Consider the following 14,635-nt stretch of genomic DNA (forward strand, 5'->3'; position numbering starts at 1 on the left):
GGATCCGATGCCCTCTTCTGGTGTTCAGTTATATTTCAGACAATGTGCCCCTATACATAAAATACATAAACAAATCAGTCTTAGAGGAAAAAGAACAAATAGATGAGCAGTGTCACACCAGCCCTCCTCCACTCCAGGGCTCAGAGTACGAGTGTTCAGGCGCACATGACCTGTGAAATCTAAGTTCACCATCTTATTAGTATCATTTTTAATTTGAGACAAAGTCTCACTGTGTAGCTTTGCTGGCATGGAACAAGCTATGCAGGCTAAGCTGGCCTTGAGTCTGTGGAGCTTCTCTTGCCTGGTCCTCCCAAGCGAAGGGATCACCCGCTGCCACAGCCTGCTGCTCATTTACAGTCTTGAGCTCTAACATTTTTTTTTTTCCCAAGACCAGGTTTCTCTTTGTAGTCCTGGCTGTCCCGGAACTCACTCTGTAGACCAGGTCGGCCTTGAACTCAGATCTGCCTGCCTCTGTCCCACAAGGGCTGGGATCCAAGGCGGGCACCACCCCCTCCCACCTGGCTCTGAGTCTTCACCCTATTGCTGAGTCTGGTCACCGCTCTCAAGGGCATTCCTACCGGTAAGTTCTCTTAAGGTACCCGGGGACTATGTTTTTTTTCCTTTTGTCCTTCTTCCTTTAGATTTCTTTATTCTACTTCACGTGTTTTGCCTGCCCGTATGTGTATGTGTTGCTTCAGCATTCCATTGGGTGGTAGAGAGGCAGGCAGCCTTTGTCAGGTCCTTAGTGCTCTGTTCTGTTCTCCAGGGTCCTGTTTACATTTGATAATCTCAAGTGACTGCCAAAGCAGAGATGGCCTCCTCCAAGGTGACTTGTGTCTCTAGAACAAAGGACAAGAAACTGTCCACCCCTGTAGTAGTTGGCCTCCTCAAAGTCAGTTCTTCAGAAAATAAGGACTTCAGTAACCATGGAGGGGCTTTACCTTGTGCCAGCTTGCCTCAGGGACCTCTGTGTGAGACAGGGAAAGGGGGAGAGACACTGAGAGAGTGTCCTTAGACATGAGCACCCCCCACATACACACCTCAGCCTCCTAAGACCTTACCAAGGCCCTTTGCCTGCAGTGAGCAGGAGACTTTGTGGAACATTGCCTTTGATAGAAAGATGTGGGTGCTAGTAAAATATGTTTAAAAGATAACCAAAACAAACCTCCAAACAGGACCAGGACATCTGTAATCTCAGGGCTGGCTTCAGGCCAGCATGGACTTCAGAAGAATAAGACTCTGTCTCAAACAAAGCAAAAAGGGCCAGCTAGATGGCTCAGTGGGTGAAGGTGGCTGATGCCAAGCTTGAGAACCTGAGTTCAAATTCTTTTCTTTCTTTTTAAATATATTTTTATTTTATGTATATGTGTGTCCTTGCATGTATGTCTGTGCACCATGTGCATGCAGTGCCCTTGGAGGCCAGAAGAGGGCGTCTTATGGAATTATAGATAGAAACGTATTGAGGTTGAACACAATGAAAAACTGCTTCCCACCCACTAGGATGACTTTTTTCCCCCTCTAGAGTGCAATAACAAATATTGCCAAGAATGTTGAGAAATTAGTGCACCATTTATGGGAAATGGAAACCAGTACAGTCACCCTGCAAAGCAGTTCAATGTCGCCTCAGAAAGCTGAAAATAGTCCACATTGTCGGACAGTTTCATTTCTGGGGATAAAACCAAAAGAAGTGGGGATTCAAAAGGACACGGACACCATTTGTAGCACCATTATTCAATAGCTGAAATGTGTAAATAGCTCCACCAGACATCAGTGGATGAGTGGATAAACCAAGTAATGTACAGCCAAAGAGCGGAGGACTTCCTGAACTTTAACCATGCATGAGAGGGCTGAGAAGACGGCTCAGCAGGTAAAGGCGTCTGCCGCCAAGTCTGACAATCCGAGTTCAGTCCTTGGAACTCACATGATGGAAGTAGAGAATCAACGTCTGCAAGTTGTTCTCTGACCTCCACACATATGCAGCACACACACACACACACACACACACACACACACACACACACACACACACGGTAAAAGGATTAATGGATTAATTTAGGTTAGTGCTACAACATGAGTGACCCTTGAAAACATTACAGTAAGTGAAATAAGCTAGGCACGAAAGGTAAACAAGTAATGATCCCATTTATATGATGCTAAATAAAAATTACCGGGGAGCCATTGTTTTAAATTAAATTTCTGTGCTAGGCCCCAAAAGACTACTTGAAGATGAAATGGAGTCGCTCATCCTAAATTCCAGTCACCAAAGCTGAAACTGAGCTGTTTATGTGACTTTCTGTTTATACCACAAATAAGGAACCTGAAGTAACCTGATGTTAACTAATTTCTGCAAGGAAAGGTGACGGTCTCTTCTTGGTTTTGGCTTCTGCCTCTGCTCAGCCTTTTCTAGCTCTAAAACCTCCTTTGCTTGGCTCACTGGACCATTTTGAGGCACAATGCCTGATTCTAGAGTCAACAAGAATCACTAGGATTTTGACTTTGAACTAATTAATTAACATATCCCAGGCTGGCCTCAGACCTCTGATCCCCTTGCTTCCACCTCCTGAGTACTGGGTTTCTCGGTATGAGTCACCACACTTTTTCTATGTGGCTTATTTAACCTTATTAGGCTTCAAACGGGGTGTCTCTGTATGTTCTAGGGAAGTGTTCTAGCACTATGCTACATCTTAGTCTTATTCTTACTTTTTACTTTGAGAAGTCTCACTAAGTTGCCCAAGGTTGGCTTTTAACTAACTCTGTAGCCCAGGCAGTTCCTAAACTTGTGATCCTCCTGCCTCCATTTCCAGAGTAGCTAGGATTACTGGTCTGCTCTACCAGGCATTTATTTACTTATTTATGTAGGCAAGGTCTCATACTGTAGCCAGGCTAGTCTAGAATTTTACTATATTGCTTAGACTGGACTTGAATGCAATGCAATCTTCTTGTTTCAGCTCCCTCTTTTTTTTTTTTTTTTTTCATTTTCTTTTTTCTTTTGCGTTTTCAAGACAGGGTTTCTCTGTGTAGCCCTGTCTTTCCTGGAACTCACTCTGTAGACTAGGCTGGCCTTGAACTCACAGAGATCAGCCTGCATATGCCTCCTGAGTGCTGAGATTAAAGGCGTGTGCCACCACTGCCAGGCTTGCCTTGGCCTTTTCAGTGCTAGGATTATAGGCAAGTCTTACTTAGGATCTTGAAATTAAGCGGGGATTTTCTCTTCTGACAACAGGGTACTTAAAACAGGCAAATCATTAAGATGAAAAGCATAATCAGAAGGTAGCAGGGGCTGGGAAAGGAGACCAGGGTGTTCCTAACTAATAGTTACAGAGTCTCTGTTTGGAGTAATGAGAAAGTCTAGAAATGGATCACTGGCGACAGTTACATAACATTGTCAGTATACTCAATGGCAATGAGTTCTGTGTCTGAAATGTTCAATTTTATGTCTTACGCATTTTACCACATGCTTAAAAACTACTGAGGCTACTTATCTTGGCAGATATTTGGTAGCTGGATGGGGGTGCGAAAGAAGCCTGTTCTCAGTTCCATCAGCTTCCGCAGGCAGAGAGGTGGGACATAGGGACTACCCAGTCCCCCTGCACACAGGCACAGCCTCTTCTATTTCCCTACTAGAAACTGCCCTGACCAGAGGCTCCCAGGGACTAGAGTCTTCACCTCCCTGTCCACTGTACAGATGAGGAAACTGAGGCCACCTCTGCCCTGGGAGCAGATCATGTTAGACTGGGCAGAGTGTCCCCAGGAGGTAATGACAATGAATTCTGTATCTTTAACTGGGTTAGGGTGGAGACAGGCCACTGAAAGCCAGGATGGTTCCACACACAGATGGAGATGGAATCACCTCCTCCTAGGTTTGGTGGGGACAGTCACTGAACCTAAAGAATTTCCCTGCACTCCATCTCCCATCCTAGTCTTTCCTCCTACCTGGTATTGTGACCACTGTTCCAGCCTGTGTCCCCAGGAGACCTTTTAGAGAAAAAAAAAAAATAACAAGATAGCAATGGGTCAGAACGTAAGGTTCCCAGATTAGCTTATCTGGCCAGCAAACTGTCACACAGAGACAGTGCTTTCTGCAGGCTCGGGGGGACATGGAGTTGGAGGGATCCGAGGTCTGAAGGCTCCCGGAGAGTAGATACTTCCTCCATCTCCAGTGATCTTCCAGGCCTGAAATCCCCCGGCCAAGCGACAGGGCTTCACATTTTCCTCCAGAAAAGTAAAGTAAGAGAGATTTACCAGAGCTCCACATCCAACGGCAAGTTCCCTCTAGAGCAGTTCAACGAAAAAGCCTGAGGGCCAGCGGTAGCTCTGAGCAGTACTGTCACAAAGCTGTGCCAGAACAGGGCCGATTTCAAGGAAGCTTTGTTCAGGCAAAGACTCTCAGTCCCAAGAGTATCCTCTCTCCACATTCTGAACTAGCAAGGGCAGTAAGGAGTCCGGGGAGAGAGCCGGGGGGCGTGAAACAGTGACCGCGGCTCAGTGTGCGGACTGAGGTCATTAAAGCTGTCGGTTGACCAAAGGGAGACCTGGGAGGGCTTCACCACAGAGGTTGAAATCCGGGCCACCTCAGGGTGGGAGTGAAGGCACGGGCTTGTTGGAGATGATAGTTCTGCCACTGCCAAGATCTCCTGAGCTGTGAGCTCTCGGCGTTAACCAGGATGGGGACAGGGCCGAGTGGCTTTGAGTCCTTTCCAGGGGTGAGGTGGCGCGAATGCCTCATAGGTATCCTTCAGAGGGCACCACAGGGCTCTGGCCTCCCAGGAGTTAGGATGCTGAGTTGCACCACCCTTGGAAGTAATCCCGGGACACTGGGGCTGGGGCTGTACTCACGATGCCCAGCTTGGTGGCTTTCTTCCTGCTCCTCCTAACCCTCTGCAAGCTGCTTCCTTTACACCAGCCAACACCTGCCCTCCTGGAGACACCACTTTTCTGCCTGGAGTCTCCACGATAGCACCCAGGGCAGCCGGGGAACCCAAGGAGCAACGGAAAAATGACTCAATTACAATTTGGGATCCCGGTACCTTGGAACCAGAAAGGGCTGCAGGGTTTGGCTAACCCAACTTTCCATTTCACAGGGAAGGAACTTAGATTCCGACTCCGGCAGAGAGACTCAAAGGCTGTGCAGCAAGTTGGAAAGAGACCTGACGGCAGGGCCTTACAGGGAAGAAGCCATCACTTTGGCTAGAGTAGGAAGTCTCAAACCTGATAAGTCTCAATGTGAGATCCTGCCAAGCAGTCACCTTAAGAGTGGTCCCAGTTTGCTGATAAGCCTAGACATGGGTATTGACAAAGAAGGGCCTTTTTAATAAGACACTCTGCACTTAGTCAGAATGTTGTATTAATTTGTTTAGATTATCATATAGTATAAGTAGCAAATTTAGTAAGTTAGGTAGAAAAGTCACAGATATCATGAACAAGGCAGGGAACTTTAGCTAGGGAGACCAGTTTGGGAAACCCTGGGTGGAAAGGGCAGACAGAGAAGAGACCAGGTCTAAACTGCCGATGGGTTATGCTATGGAACTGTGTGGGGATGCATTCCTGCCCTTTGCCCACCCCACACCCTGGTCCTCTCCTATTGATAGGCCAGGGAGCGTCCTTCCTGTACTTTCAATCACATGGGGACCTGCAGGTTCCAGATAGCTCAGAGTCCACCAGGGCTAGATGAACCCCTTCACTTGGGGTTTATAAGGCCCCTTGGGACTTGTGTTTTTGTTTGTAATGTGATGGAGTAGACTTGCCTGGGGCCGTTTGTAGGGCTAGAGTTAGAGGAAGGGCACAGGGGCAGCATTCTTTATAGTTACCACTGCCAAGTGTCGTGGTATATGTAGCTAGAGTTTTTCTGCCTTGTCCACAGTCAGGACAAAGCTTTGTCACCCGCCAGTCCCACAGCCACTCAGACCCAACCAAGTAAACACAGAGACTTATATTGCTTACAGACTGTATGGCCGTGGCAGGCTTCTTGCTAACTGTTCTTTTATCTTAAATTAACCCATTTCTATAAACCTATACCTTGCCACGTGGCTGGTGGCTTACCAGCGTCTTTACATGCTGCTTGTCCTGGCGGTGGCTGCAGTGTCTCTCCCTCCTTCTTCCTGTTTCCCCAATTCTCCTCTCTCCTTGTCCCGCCTATACTTCCTGCCTGGTCACTGGCCATCAGTGTTTTATTTATATAGAGAGATATCCACAGCACTTCCCCTTTTCTTCTTTTTTTTAAATGGAAGGTTTTAACTTTAACATGGTAAAATTACATATAATAAAACAATTATTGAGCAAGAATTACAGTTACAATATTAAAGAAGATGTCCTATCTATCTTATATTTGTGAGTTTAAGGTTTTATATCTAACTTATTTTTTATCATAACTGAGGAAATTACAACTATCTAGTCTTTAACCACATCAAAGACCTGAGAAGGAACATAATGGTACCTGAGAAATGGTAGATGGATGCAAGCAACATTCAGGAATCTTGCAAGAGTAGACCAAGACAGCTGGCAGCCTGGACAGTCACCTAATGTTTCTCAGCATTGTTGGTGCATTCAAATTGGCTACAGGCCTAGAGTATCCGACAGACCATTTTCAGAAGCAGGAATTCTAAAAGACCATCTTACCCTGTCTTGGCAGAGTACAGTGGTCGCTTTCCTTGTGTCCCGATTGTCCAGGAAGGACAGCATTGCATTCGTACTGTCAGCCGTCAAGGCAAGGGCAGTTCTTTGCCCAGTAGGCCATTTTGTGCCATGAAGACAAACTTCCAAATGGAAGTGTCTTAGAAGCCCAACATTCTCTCGGGATCAAATTGGTGCAGCCAGGAGCAATTGTGTCTCATGTCAACAGAATTCCAAGTTATTAAATGCCATATTCTCTAGGTCTATGAAGTGTTTGAAGATTACCTGTCTGAAATATATCTATGTATACCTAGAAGACTTAACTAACATGGCTACAAATATGATTATCATAGATGACTAATTATTAACCTATTTTTTAATTATCCATTACAATTTTAAATGAGTTACATAAACATAATACCTCAAACAAGAATATATATATATATATATATATATATATATATATATATATATTATAACAAAGAGATTATCACCTGATCCTTGTGGAAGCCCTGAGTGTTCCCCCAGCTCCAAATTCCTTCTCTCCCACAGTGATCTCATTTTCATTTTACCATTACCCGAAAACGATTGGAAGACAACTCCGTTCTTTTATATGACCCTGGGGCCCAGTAGCTCATCTGAACCAGAGCAAGTACCAAGTAACTGCCTGAGCAAATTAGTGGAGAGCAAGTACACTGGACAGAATGTCCCCAGGGCATGTCATAGGTCTGCACCTGAATACCCAGAAGGCAGCAGGAGCCAGTGCACATCAGGAGGTCGAGCTTGCACACAGCAGGCCTTGGGAAAGGCGGCTAGCCGACCTTGGTAAGGACAGTGGCGGGGCTCAGGCCACTTCTTTTGGTTTGCTTTCTGCTGTCCTCCTTGCTTTTCTGGCTCAGCAACGCCCAGGATTCTGGGCATGTCTGGCCTTCTAAAAATACCCAGGCTGCCCAGAGCCTCCCAGATGTCTGAGCGCTGAGTCTGTGATTTCCCTGCCTGTAATGGGACAGTCCAGACAGACATGAGCAGCCTGGGGTGGCTCAAGCCACTTCCTCTGCCTCCCACCCACCAGCCCACCAGGAGCTCGGCCCCACCTCCTTACCCTTGCAAAGCAGAGGAGTCTAGATCCCATAGACTGCTGACTCCAGGCCTTCCTCGGGACACATGAGGAAACTGATGTCCAAAGACCCATCCAAGGCACTGGTGACACTCAGGCCCTCCCAACCCCCTCCCCAGCATCCAGGCCCCACCTGCTGGTGCTTTTCTTCTGTATGGAGACCTGGGCTTTGAGTTCAGTCTGATGGCCCCGTTTATCAGTGGGAAGCTCCTAACAGCAGAGACCAGAGGAACTCTGAGTCTCATGGTGCCCATCCAGAGGTTACACCAGTGAGTGGAGACTGGTAGATAGGGCCCCCTTGGGAGATAGCACTTTTGTATTCTAGTCCAGGGTCAGTTGCCATGACGACATGCCCTCCTCAGTTCCTGCCATCCTGAAACAATGAGTGAGCACTCACTCTCCTGGGAGTTCCTGTTTTCCCATGGTATGGGAGAAGGACACACCCTCCTCCTGGTCGCACTCCACTCTAGGTTCTTAGCTTCTCTTTCCTGCGTGTCTCTGATCACCTCTCTCCACACCCCCAGCCCCAGCCCAGTTCTACAAATGATGCCACTTTTGTCCTCTGGTTCTAGACGTCAGGGGTGAGCAACCCCTCTCCTAATTCACTACATGACCTTGTGCAAGGAAGGCGCTGGCCTTTTCAAGGTTGCAGTTTCATTACCTCTAAATTGGAGAAATGAGCCAGTCATGGTACTACACCTCTGTAATCCCAGCCCTGGGGAGTCTGAGAAAGGACGAATGTGGTGAATTTGAGGTTACCCCGGCCTACATAGCAAGTGCCAGGTCAGGCAGTGCTATAGAGCAAGACCCCATCTCAAAAACCAAACCAAAACAAAAAAGGCTGAGTGTGGTGCCTCCTGCCTTTAATCCCAGCCCTCGGAGACAGAGGCAGCCGGATCTCTGTCAGTTTGGGGCCAGACTGGTTCACATTGTGAGCTCCAGGCCAGCCAGGACTAAACAGTGAGGCTCTTCTCAAAACATAATTAATGAATCAATTAATTTAAGGGCGGTGGTGGTGCATGCCTTAAATCCCAGCTGATCTCTGTGAGTTCGAGGCCAGCCTGGTCTACAGAGCAAGACCCAGGACAGGTACCAAAACTATACAGAGAAACCCTGTCTCAATAAAAAAAATTAATTTAAAAAAGTGGAGAATTGGTCTGGGGTTGTAGCACGGCGGTAGAATACTTGCCAGGCATGCTCGAGAGCTCCTGGGTTTAATTCACAACATAAAAACAACACAGCGAAGCAGAACGAAACACTGTACAGTTACTGTCTCTGTGCATCTGTCCTCTACCAGGTGGGCAGACGAGGGCCAGGGAGCTCCAGGGCCAAGTACAGGCTCTTCAGAGACAAAATACCTGGGAGAGTTTGTTGACTGACAACGTTAGTTAGTAAAAACTGGGAGAAAGGCAAAAATGACGTAGCTGTCGGGCAGCCTGGACCAGGAGGGGTTGCAGTAACTGGCAATCTGCGTTACTTCTTGCCCTTCCCCCGCTTCTCTGCTTGGTGGCTTAGTGGTCCAAGATCCCAGGCACGGGTCTCTGCTTCCCTGAGAAATCTCACTTTCTGCCGCTACAGTACACCCCTCTGTAAGGTCTTTTATTTTTATTTTTATTTTTGAGACCAGGTTCTCAGTATGTAGCTCTGGCTATCCTAAAACTCATTATGTAGACCAGGTTGGCCTCGAACTCACAGAAATATGCCTGCCACTGCCTTCTGAGTGCTGGGAGGCGCCATGCCTGGCCCTGTTTTTCATTCTTTTGACAGGATCTTACTCTGTAGTCAAAGCTAGTTTAGAACTCTTTATGTAGTGTTATAGAATATTAGTTTAAGATGTACTACATTGTGTTACATGCTGTGGAAGATTTGTCTAACAATGCAAAGATGTGTTGTTTTTTTTTTTTTTTTCTGAGACAGGGTTTCTCTGTGTAACAGCCCTGGCTGTCCTGGAACTCACTCTGTAGGCCAGGCTGGCCTCAGACTCACAGTGATCTGCCTCCCAAAATGCTGGGATTAAAGGTGTAGGCCACCACCACTGGTCACTGTAGGGTTCTTGAATGAATCTCTCTTTCCTCCCATGATGAGTTTCTCAAAGTCAAGACCCTGTTGGATCTCAGAGACTAAATACTGCATGCATCTAGAATTTATCCAAAAAAGGTTCTAGAAAAAAGGGGGAGGAGCAGTGTGTGTGTGTGTGTGTGTGTGTGTGTGTGTGTGTGTGTGTGTATGTGTGTGTGTGTTTTAACAGAGAAATGGAGAAGCCAGCTCGCCCCTTTCTCCAGTGGCACCTCTCAGCGTCTGTGGATTAACTGTGTACTGCTGAGAAGGACTGGTCTAAAGTAGTCATTGTGCCTGGACTCTTCTCTCTGCCGAAGAATGCAGACCCTCAGCATGGAAGGCTTCTGGATATCTGAAGATGTTCCTCAGCCTCAGTGGGAAGTCACTCATGCTACTTTACATTTTCACTTCCATGGTTAAGCCCTCCAACCTGAGCCAATCCCCCTTTAAGCCAGAGCCTCTCCATCTTTAAAATGAACAGGTTCTATGAGGACTAGAGGGCCCATGCTTTTCTGGGTGTTTCTTCTGTCCCCAATTATACAGGTGAAACAAAGTTTCAACAAGACCCTACTCTCCAGAGGCTGAGACAAATAGGCTTCCTGCCACAAGCGTGCAAGGTTTTTCTTGTCCTTAGGGAGTCCAGAGTGGAGACCTGATGCTGCCTGGCCTGAGCCTCCAGGAGGAACAAGACCATCTGGGAGCTGGCACAGAGGCCTGTAGCCTGTTTGCTGTCTAGAGAAGAGGTGGAAAGGAAGCCTGATTCGGAGTGAAACGGAAGTGCCTGAGGTCTGACAGTTGCTCTCTCAGTCTCTGCAGCCAAAAGGGAAGTAAAACTGTCGGGCATCTGCAGCTTTGGCCCTGAAAGTTCATGGGGCAGCAACAGGTGAGGAGCCCTAGTGATGGCTTGTGTCTTGTCTGTTTCCTGGCTAGGTGTTATCTTTGCAGAGTAGGCTGGCTCAAGGATTCAGGAGGAGGGTAAAGGAAAATCTACGGGACAGGTTCACGATGTTGGGCAAATCTCAATGCTTCTCTGACTTCAGTGTTTCTATTTTTTTTTTTTTAAAGGGAGGTTTGGCTAAATTCACCCCTGCAATAAGGATGTCTGGAATTGTGGGCAATGGGGATACAAGAGGCAATTGGTTTACAGGAGTCTGGCCTGTAAGCCTATTGGCAAGGGACTCAGCATTATGAGGGTAGTTAGGGAGACAGGGGATAATGGTATTTTTGGTGTGAGAACCAGGGGAGGGTCCTCTCAGGGGGAGCTCCTGGGATGGTTCAGTGACTTGCCTAAGGTCACATAGCTAACCAGTATCTCAGCTGGGGCCCAGGTGCTGAAAGAAAGAGGATTTCAGAAGAGGCTGCGGCCAAAGAGAAGATGTTCTCTGTGTGTCACCAAGATCCGAATAGGGTTAGACCTGGGCGGGCTACTTCTGAGTTAGGGGAAGAAATGCACCCTCACAGAAGCAATGGCTTTGACAAGCCCGGAGGCGCACACCTGTAAACCCAGCACTTAGAAGGTTCAGGCAGAGGGTAGGTTGTGAGCATGAAGCTAGCCTGGGCTCTCTGGTGAGTTCCAGGCTAGAGTGGCCTATAGAATGAGATCTTGTCACAAAACAAAACAAAACAACAAAAACCTTAAACAAAGAATTCTTATTATTTTGTTTTTTGAGATGGTGTTTTACTATACAGCTCTGGTTGGCCTTAAAATCGGAGACCTGCCTGCCTCTACCTTCTGGGTGCTGAGAGCTAAGGGCAGGCAAGAACACCTAGCTATGAGCAAATTATTAATAAGGATGGTGTTGAACTGGCATTTAATGGGGAAATGGGAGCTTAGCATGCAGAGAAAAGGGGGAAGGTGGTGAAGGCAAGGGGAACAGCATATTCAGAATTTATTCAAAAGGGGGAAGTTGCTAAGAGAGTCTGGTGAGTTGTTGGACAATGTGTGTATATGGTGTGATCGGCACAACAAAACGGTGGACTCAGGGGTGAGGCTGGCTGGGCTGGCTGGTGCCCATCAATAAGCTTACACTTAGCACTCACCTTGGTACCCAGGAAAAAGCTTACACTGAAGAGTGGGCAACGGAGGGGGCAGAAAGGAGCACTCTAAAGTTTATCCTTGACTGTATCCCTTCTATAGATGAAGGCATCATCTACCAATTTCAAGCAAGTCCTTTAAGAGATAATCAAAATAAACGGAAAATCCTGGATCTTAGGTGGAAGGGTTTCTGTAGCCATTGAAGGTTGTAGCTATATCTTGTCGGGTACCTTATTCCAAAAGGTATTTGAAATAGGCCACCAAGAAATATTTGAACAATAGTCTTCAGATATTCAGCCAATATTCAAAGAATAGGTGTGGTGATCCCTTATATACCCTTGGGAGGTAGAGGCAGGAGGATTAGGAGTTCAAGGTCATTCTTGGTTACATAATGAGTTTGAAGCCAGCCTGGGCTACATGAGATCCTATTGTAAAAAAAAAAAAATGAAGAAAAGAATAAAGAATAATTTGATTGGTTGTATGTAGTTGCTACCAATATAGACAGTTACATGTGTTAATTGCTTTCAAATTAACCAGGATAGATAAAAGAAGGATGATGAGGATTAAGAGTCACTTCTCTGGAATATTTTGAATGGGTTCTTGAATAAAATTTGTGGGTGTCAACAAAAAGCAAAATCCCAAAAACTTTGGGCTTCATTTGGAATATAATGGGGTGCATTTAAGCAGAGGAGCCCAAGGGCAGATGACTTGACCCAGATGGCTAGGAAGGCAGAGGAGAAGAGTATGTGGTTGGGGTCAGGCCGGGGTAACAGCCAAGAGGCTGTGACAAGAGAGCTGAGGGTGTCAGGCCCAGCCCCTGTTGAGAAAATGAAACATACAAAGGTGTGGAGGAAATGAGAACTGAAATGTCGGCGCTCCTGTGGCTTTGGTCTGGGCAAGTGTGGTTAGCGAGGGAAGCGAAAGGGGCTGAGTGGCTGGCAACCCAGCTTTGAGGGAGAATCTTGTGAGGGTGTTGGAGGCCTGTCTCTGGCCAGGGGTCCCATTCCAGCGTGGGGTAGGGTGAGGGGCTATACTTTGAGGACAGCCAAGGGGCAATGGGCAGCACTAGATCCTGTTTCCTCCTGCCCAGACTTTGCTCTTTCTCCTGATATGAGTGCCCCTTTCCCCGCACCCTAGGGTTTCTGCCAGGCCCCGCCAGGCCCTCAGAAAGCCTGCCTGAAACTCCGTTCCTTGGCTTCCTGCTGCTTCTGTTCAGTTGTCTGAGTGCTAGAATGACCAAGTTCTGCCTCAAGGCACGTTTTGTTCTGTGCCTTGCATCACACCAGCAGCTTGCTCTGGCCACAGTGCTCCATCTCTTCTCTGCCCACAAGAGGTTTTTCAAGTGATAGATCAGAATCAGACCCCAGGGCTCCCTGGAAATGCTAGCCCTTTGTGTGACTGTCCTGAAGCAGGAATAATGGAGGGGCTGCTCACTTGGCTTTGCATTCTGGGGAAAGTCTTGAGCAGACTGATCGGAATGGCAGACCCAGGTGGAGGATCTGTGTCAGCCTGCAGGAGACTTCAGTGAAGAAATGACTGTACCCGGGTGTGCACAGGCCAAAAGAATAATCAAGAGGATGGTAAGGCATCACCCAGAGCCTGGCCACTCTGGAAACTCTTACCTCGGGCCTGGAAGGGTTTAGTAATTCTGTTACTGGAACCTAGGAAGAGGTAGTGCTGCCTAGTGGGATGGGGACCCGAGAGGGAGCCGTGGGAAAACATGTCAACCCCTCTGCTCTCATCCTCAAGCCTCCTCATTGTTCTAACCAACCCCAGTGGAAGCTGGCAAGGAGGCCTGGAGGCACAGCCTACAGGGGTCAGCCTCTTGAGACACAGGGTAGGGACTGGGAGTGTGGAGCTGAGAGGTAGCATCTCCAATGTACCCGAAAGACTGTGGCTCAGGTGGCCTTGGCAGTCACTTTTCCCGGGATCAGCACTGACTTAGAGGAGATCTTTTTTTCTGCTGTCCCAGAGAGGAAAGGCATTTAGGAAGCACTGTGACCCTGATATTAAAGAACCTGAGACTATGGCTGGGGACGCAGTTCAGTGATAGAGCACTTGCCTAACATGCACCAGGCTCTGGTGTGATCCCCAGCGATGAAAAAAACACAAGAAAACAAAACCCCAAACCAGGGCCTGGCAATAGCCACATGGGTCTCCTGGGTAATTAAGCCAACCTCTACAGAGACTGAGCCCTGAGGGGCAGACCTGTGCCAGAGTGAGGCATCGTGGATACACTGGAGGGTGGGGTTGTGAGAGCGTGTTTGAGAAGTTCCAGTATCTTGTGTGTATAGTTAAGGTCACAAGGCAAAATCAGTAAGAGCCAAAAGCCAGACCAGTCATTCTGAAAAATCGGTTGCCCTAAGCTGTTAACTAAGACCCCAAACAAGTACCCAGTATGCAAAGAGGAAAGGCTTGGGTGTTAGTGTGACCCAGCCCTAGGCGTCTTGTGCTTCATTTAAGAAAAAACAAAGTACATTTTTTTCTTTTTTAATTGAAAATTGATTTTTATACAATACATTCTAATTGAGGTTTACCCTCCCCCAAATCCTTTCATAATTTCTCCATCTAACTAAATCTTTCTTTTCCCATACAGCCCTTTCTTTCTCTCTCTCTCTCATTAGAAAATGAACAGGCACCTAAAAAATAATAACAGATAGAAACTGTGTTTAAAAAAACAACAACAACCAAACTAAATACATCTTGCCCAGCAGTGGTGATGCACACCTTTAACCCCAGCACTCAGGAGGCAGAGGCAGGTAGATCTCTCTGAGTTCCAGGACCCCCAAGGTTACACAAAAAAAAAAACCCTGTAT

General features: G+C 47.2%; 1 protein-coding gene across 1 annotated transcript in view; it reads left to right on the forward strand.

Annotated features, from left to right (window-relative positions):
* Positions 1–303: 303 nt before the first annotated feature.
* Positions 304–14,635, forward strand: part of Fchsd2 (FCH and double SH3 domains 2) — a 246,047-nt gene continuing 231,715 nt past the window's right edge. The window contains exons 1-2 of the mRNA XM_076548355.1: positions 304–580; positions 10,419–10,667. Coding sequence (XP_076404470.1) covers positions 10,653–10,667 — 15 coding nt within the window. The 5' untranslated portion in view covers positions 304–580; positions 10,419–10,652. The remainder of the gene's footprint in view (positions 581–10,418; positions 10,668–14,635) is intronic.

The sequence above is a fragment of the Peromyscus maniculatus genome, chromosome 1, assembly GCF_049852395.1.
Source record: "Peromyscus maniculatus bairdii isolate BWxNUB_F1_BW_parent chromosome 1, HU_Pman_BW_mat_3.1, whole genome shotgun sequence".
In the NCBI taxonomy this organism is placed as follows: Eukaryota; Metazoa; Chordata; class Mammalia; order Rodentia; family Cricetidae; genus Peromyscus; species Peromyscus maniculatus.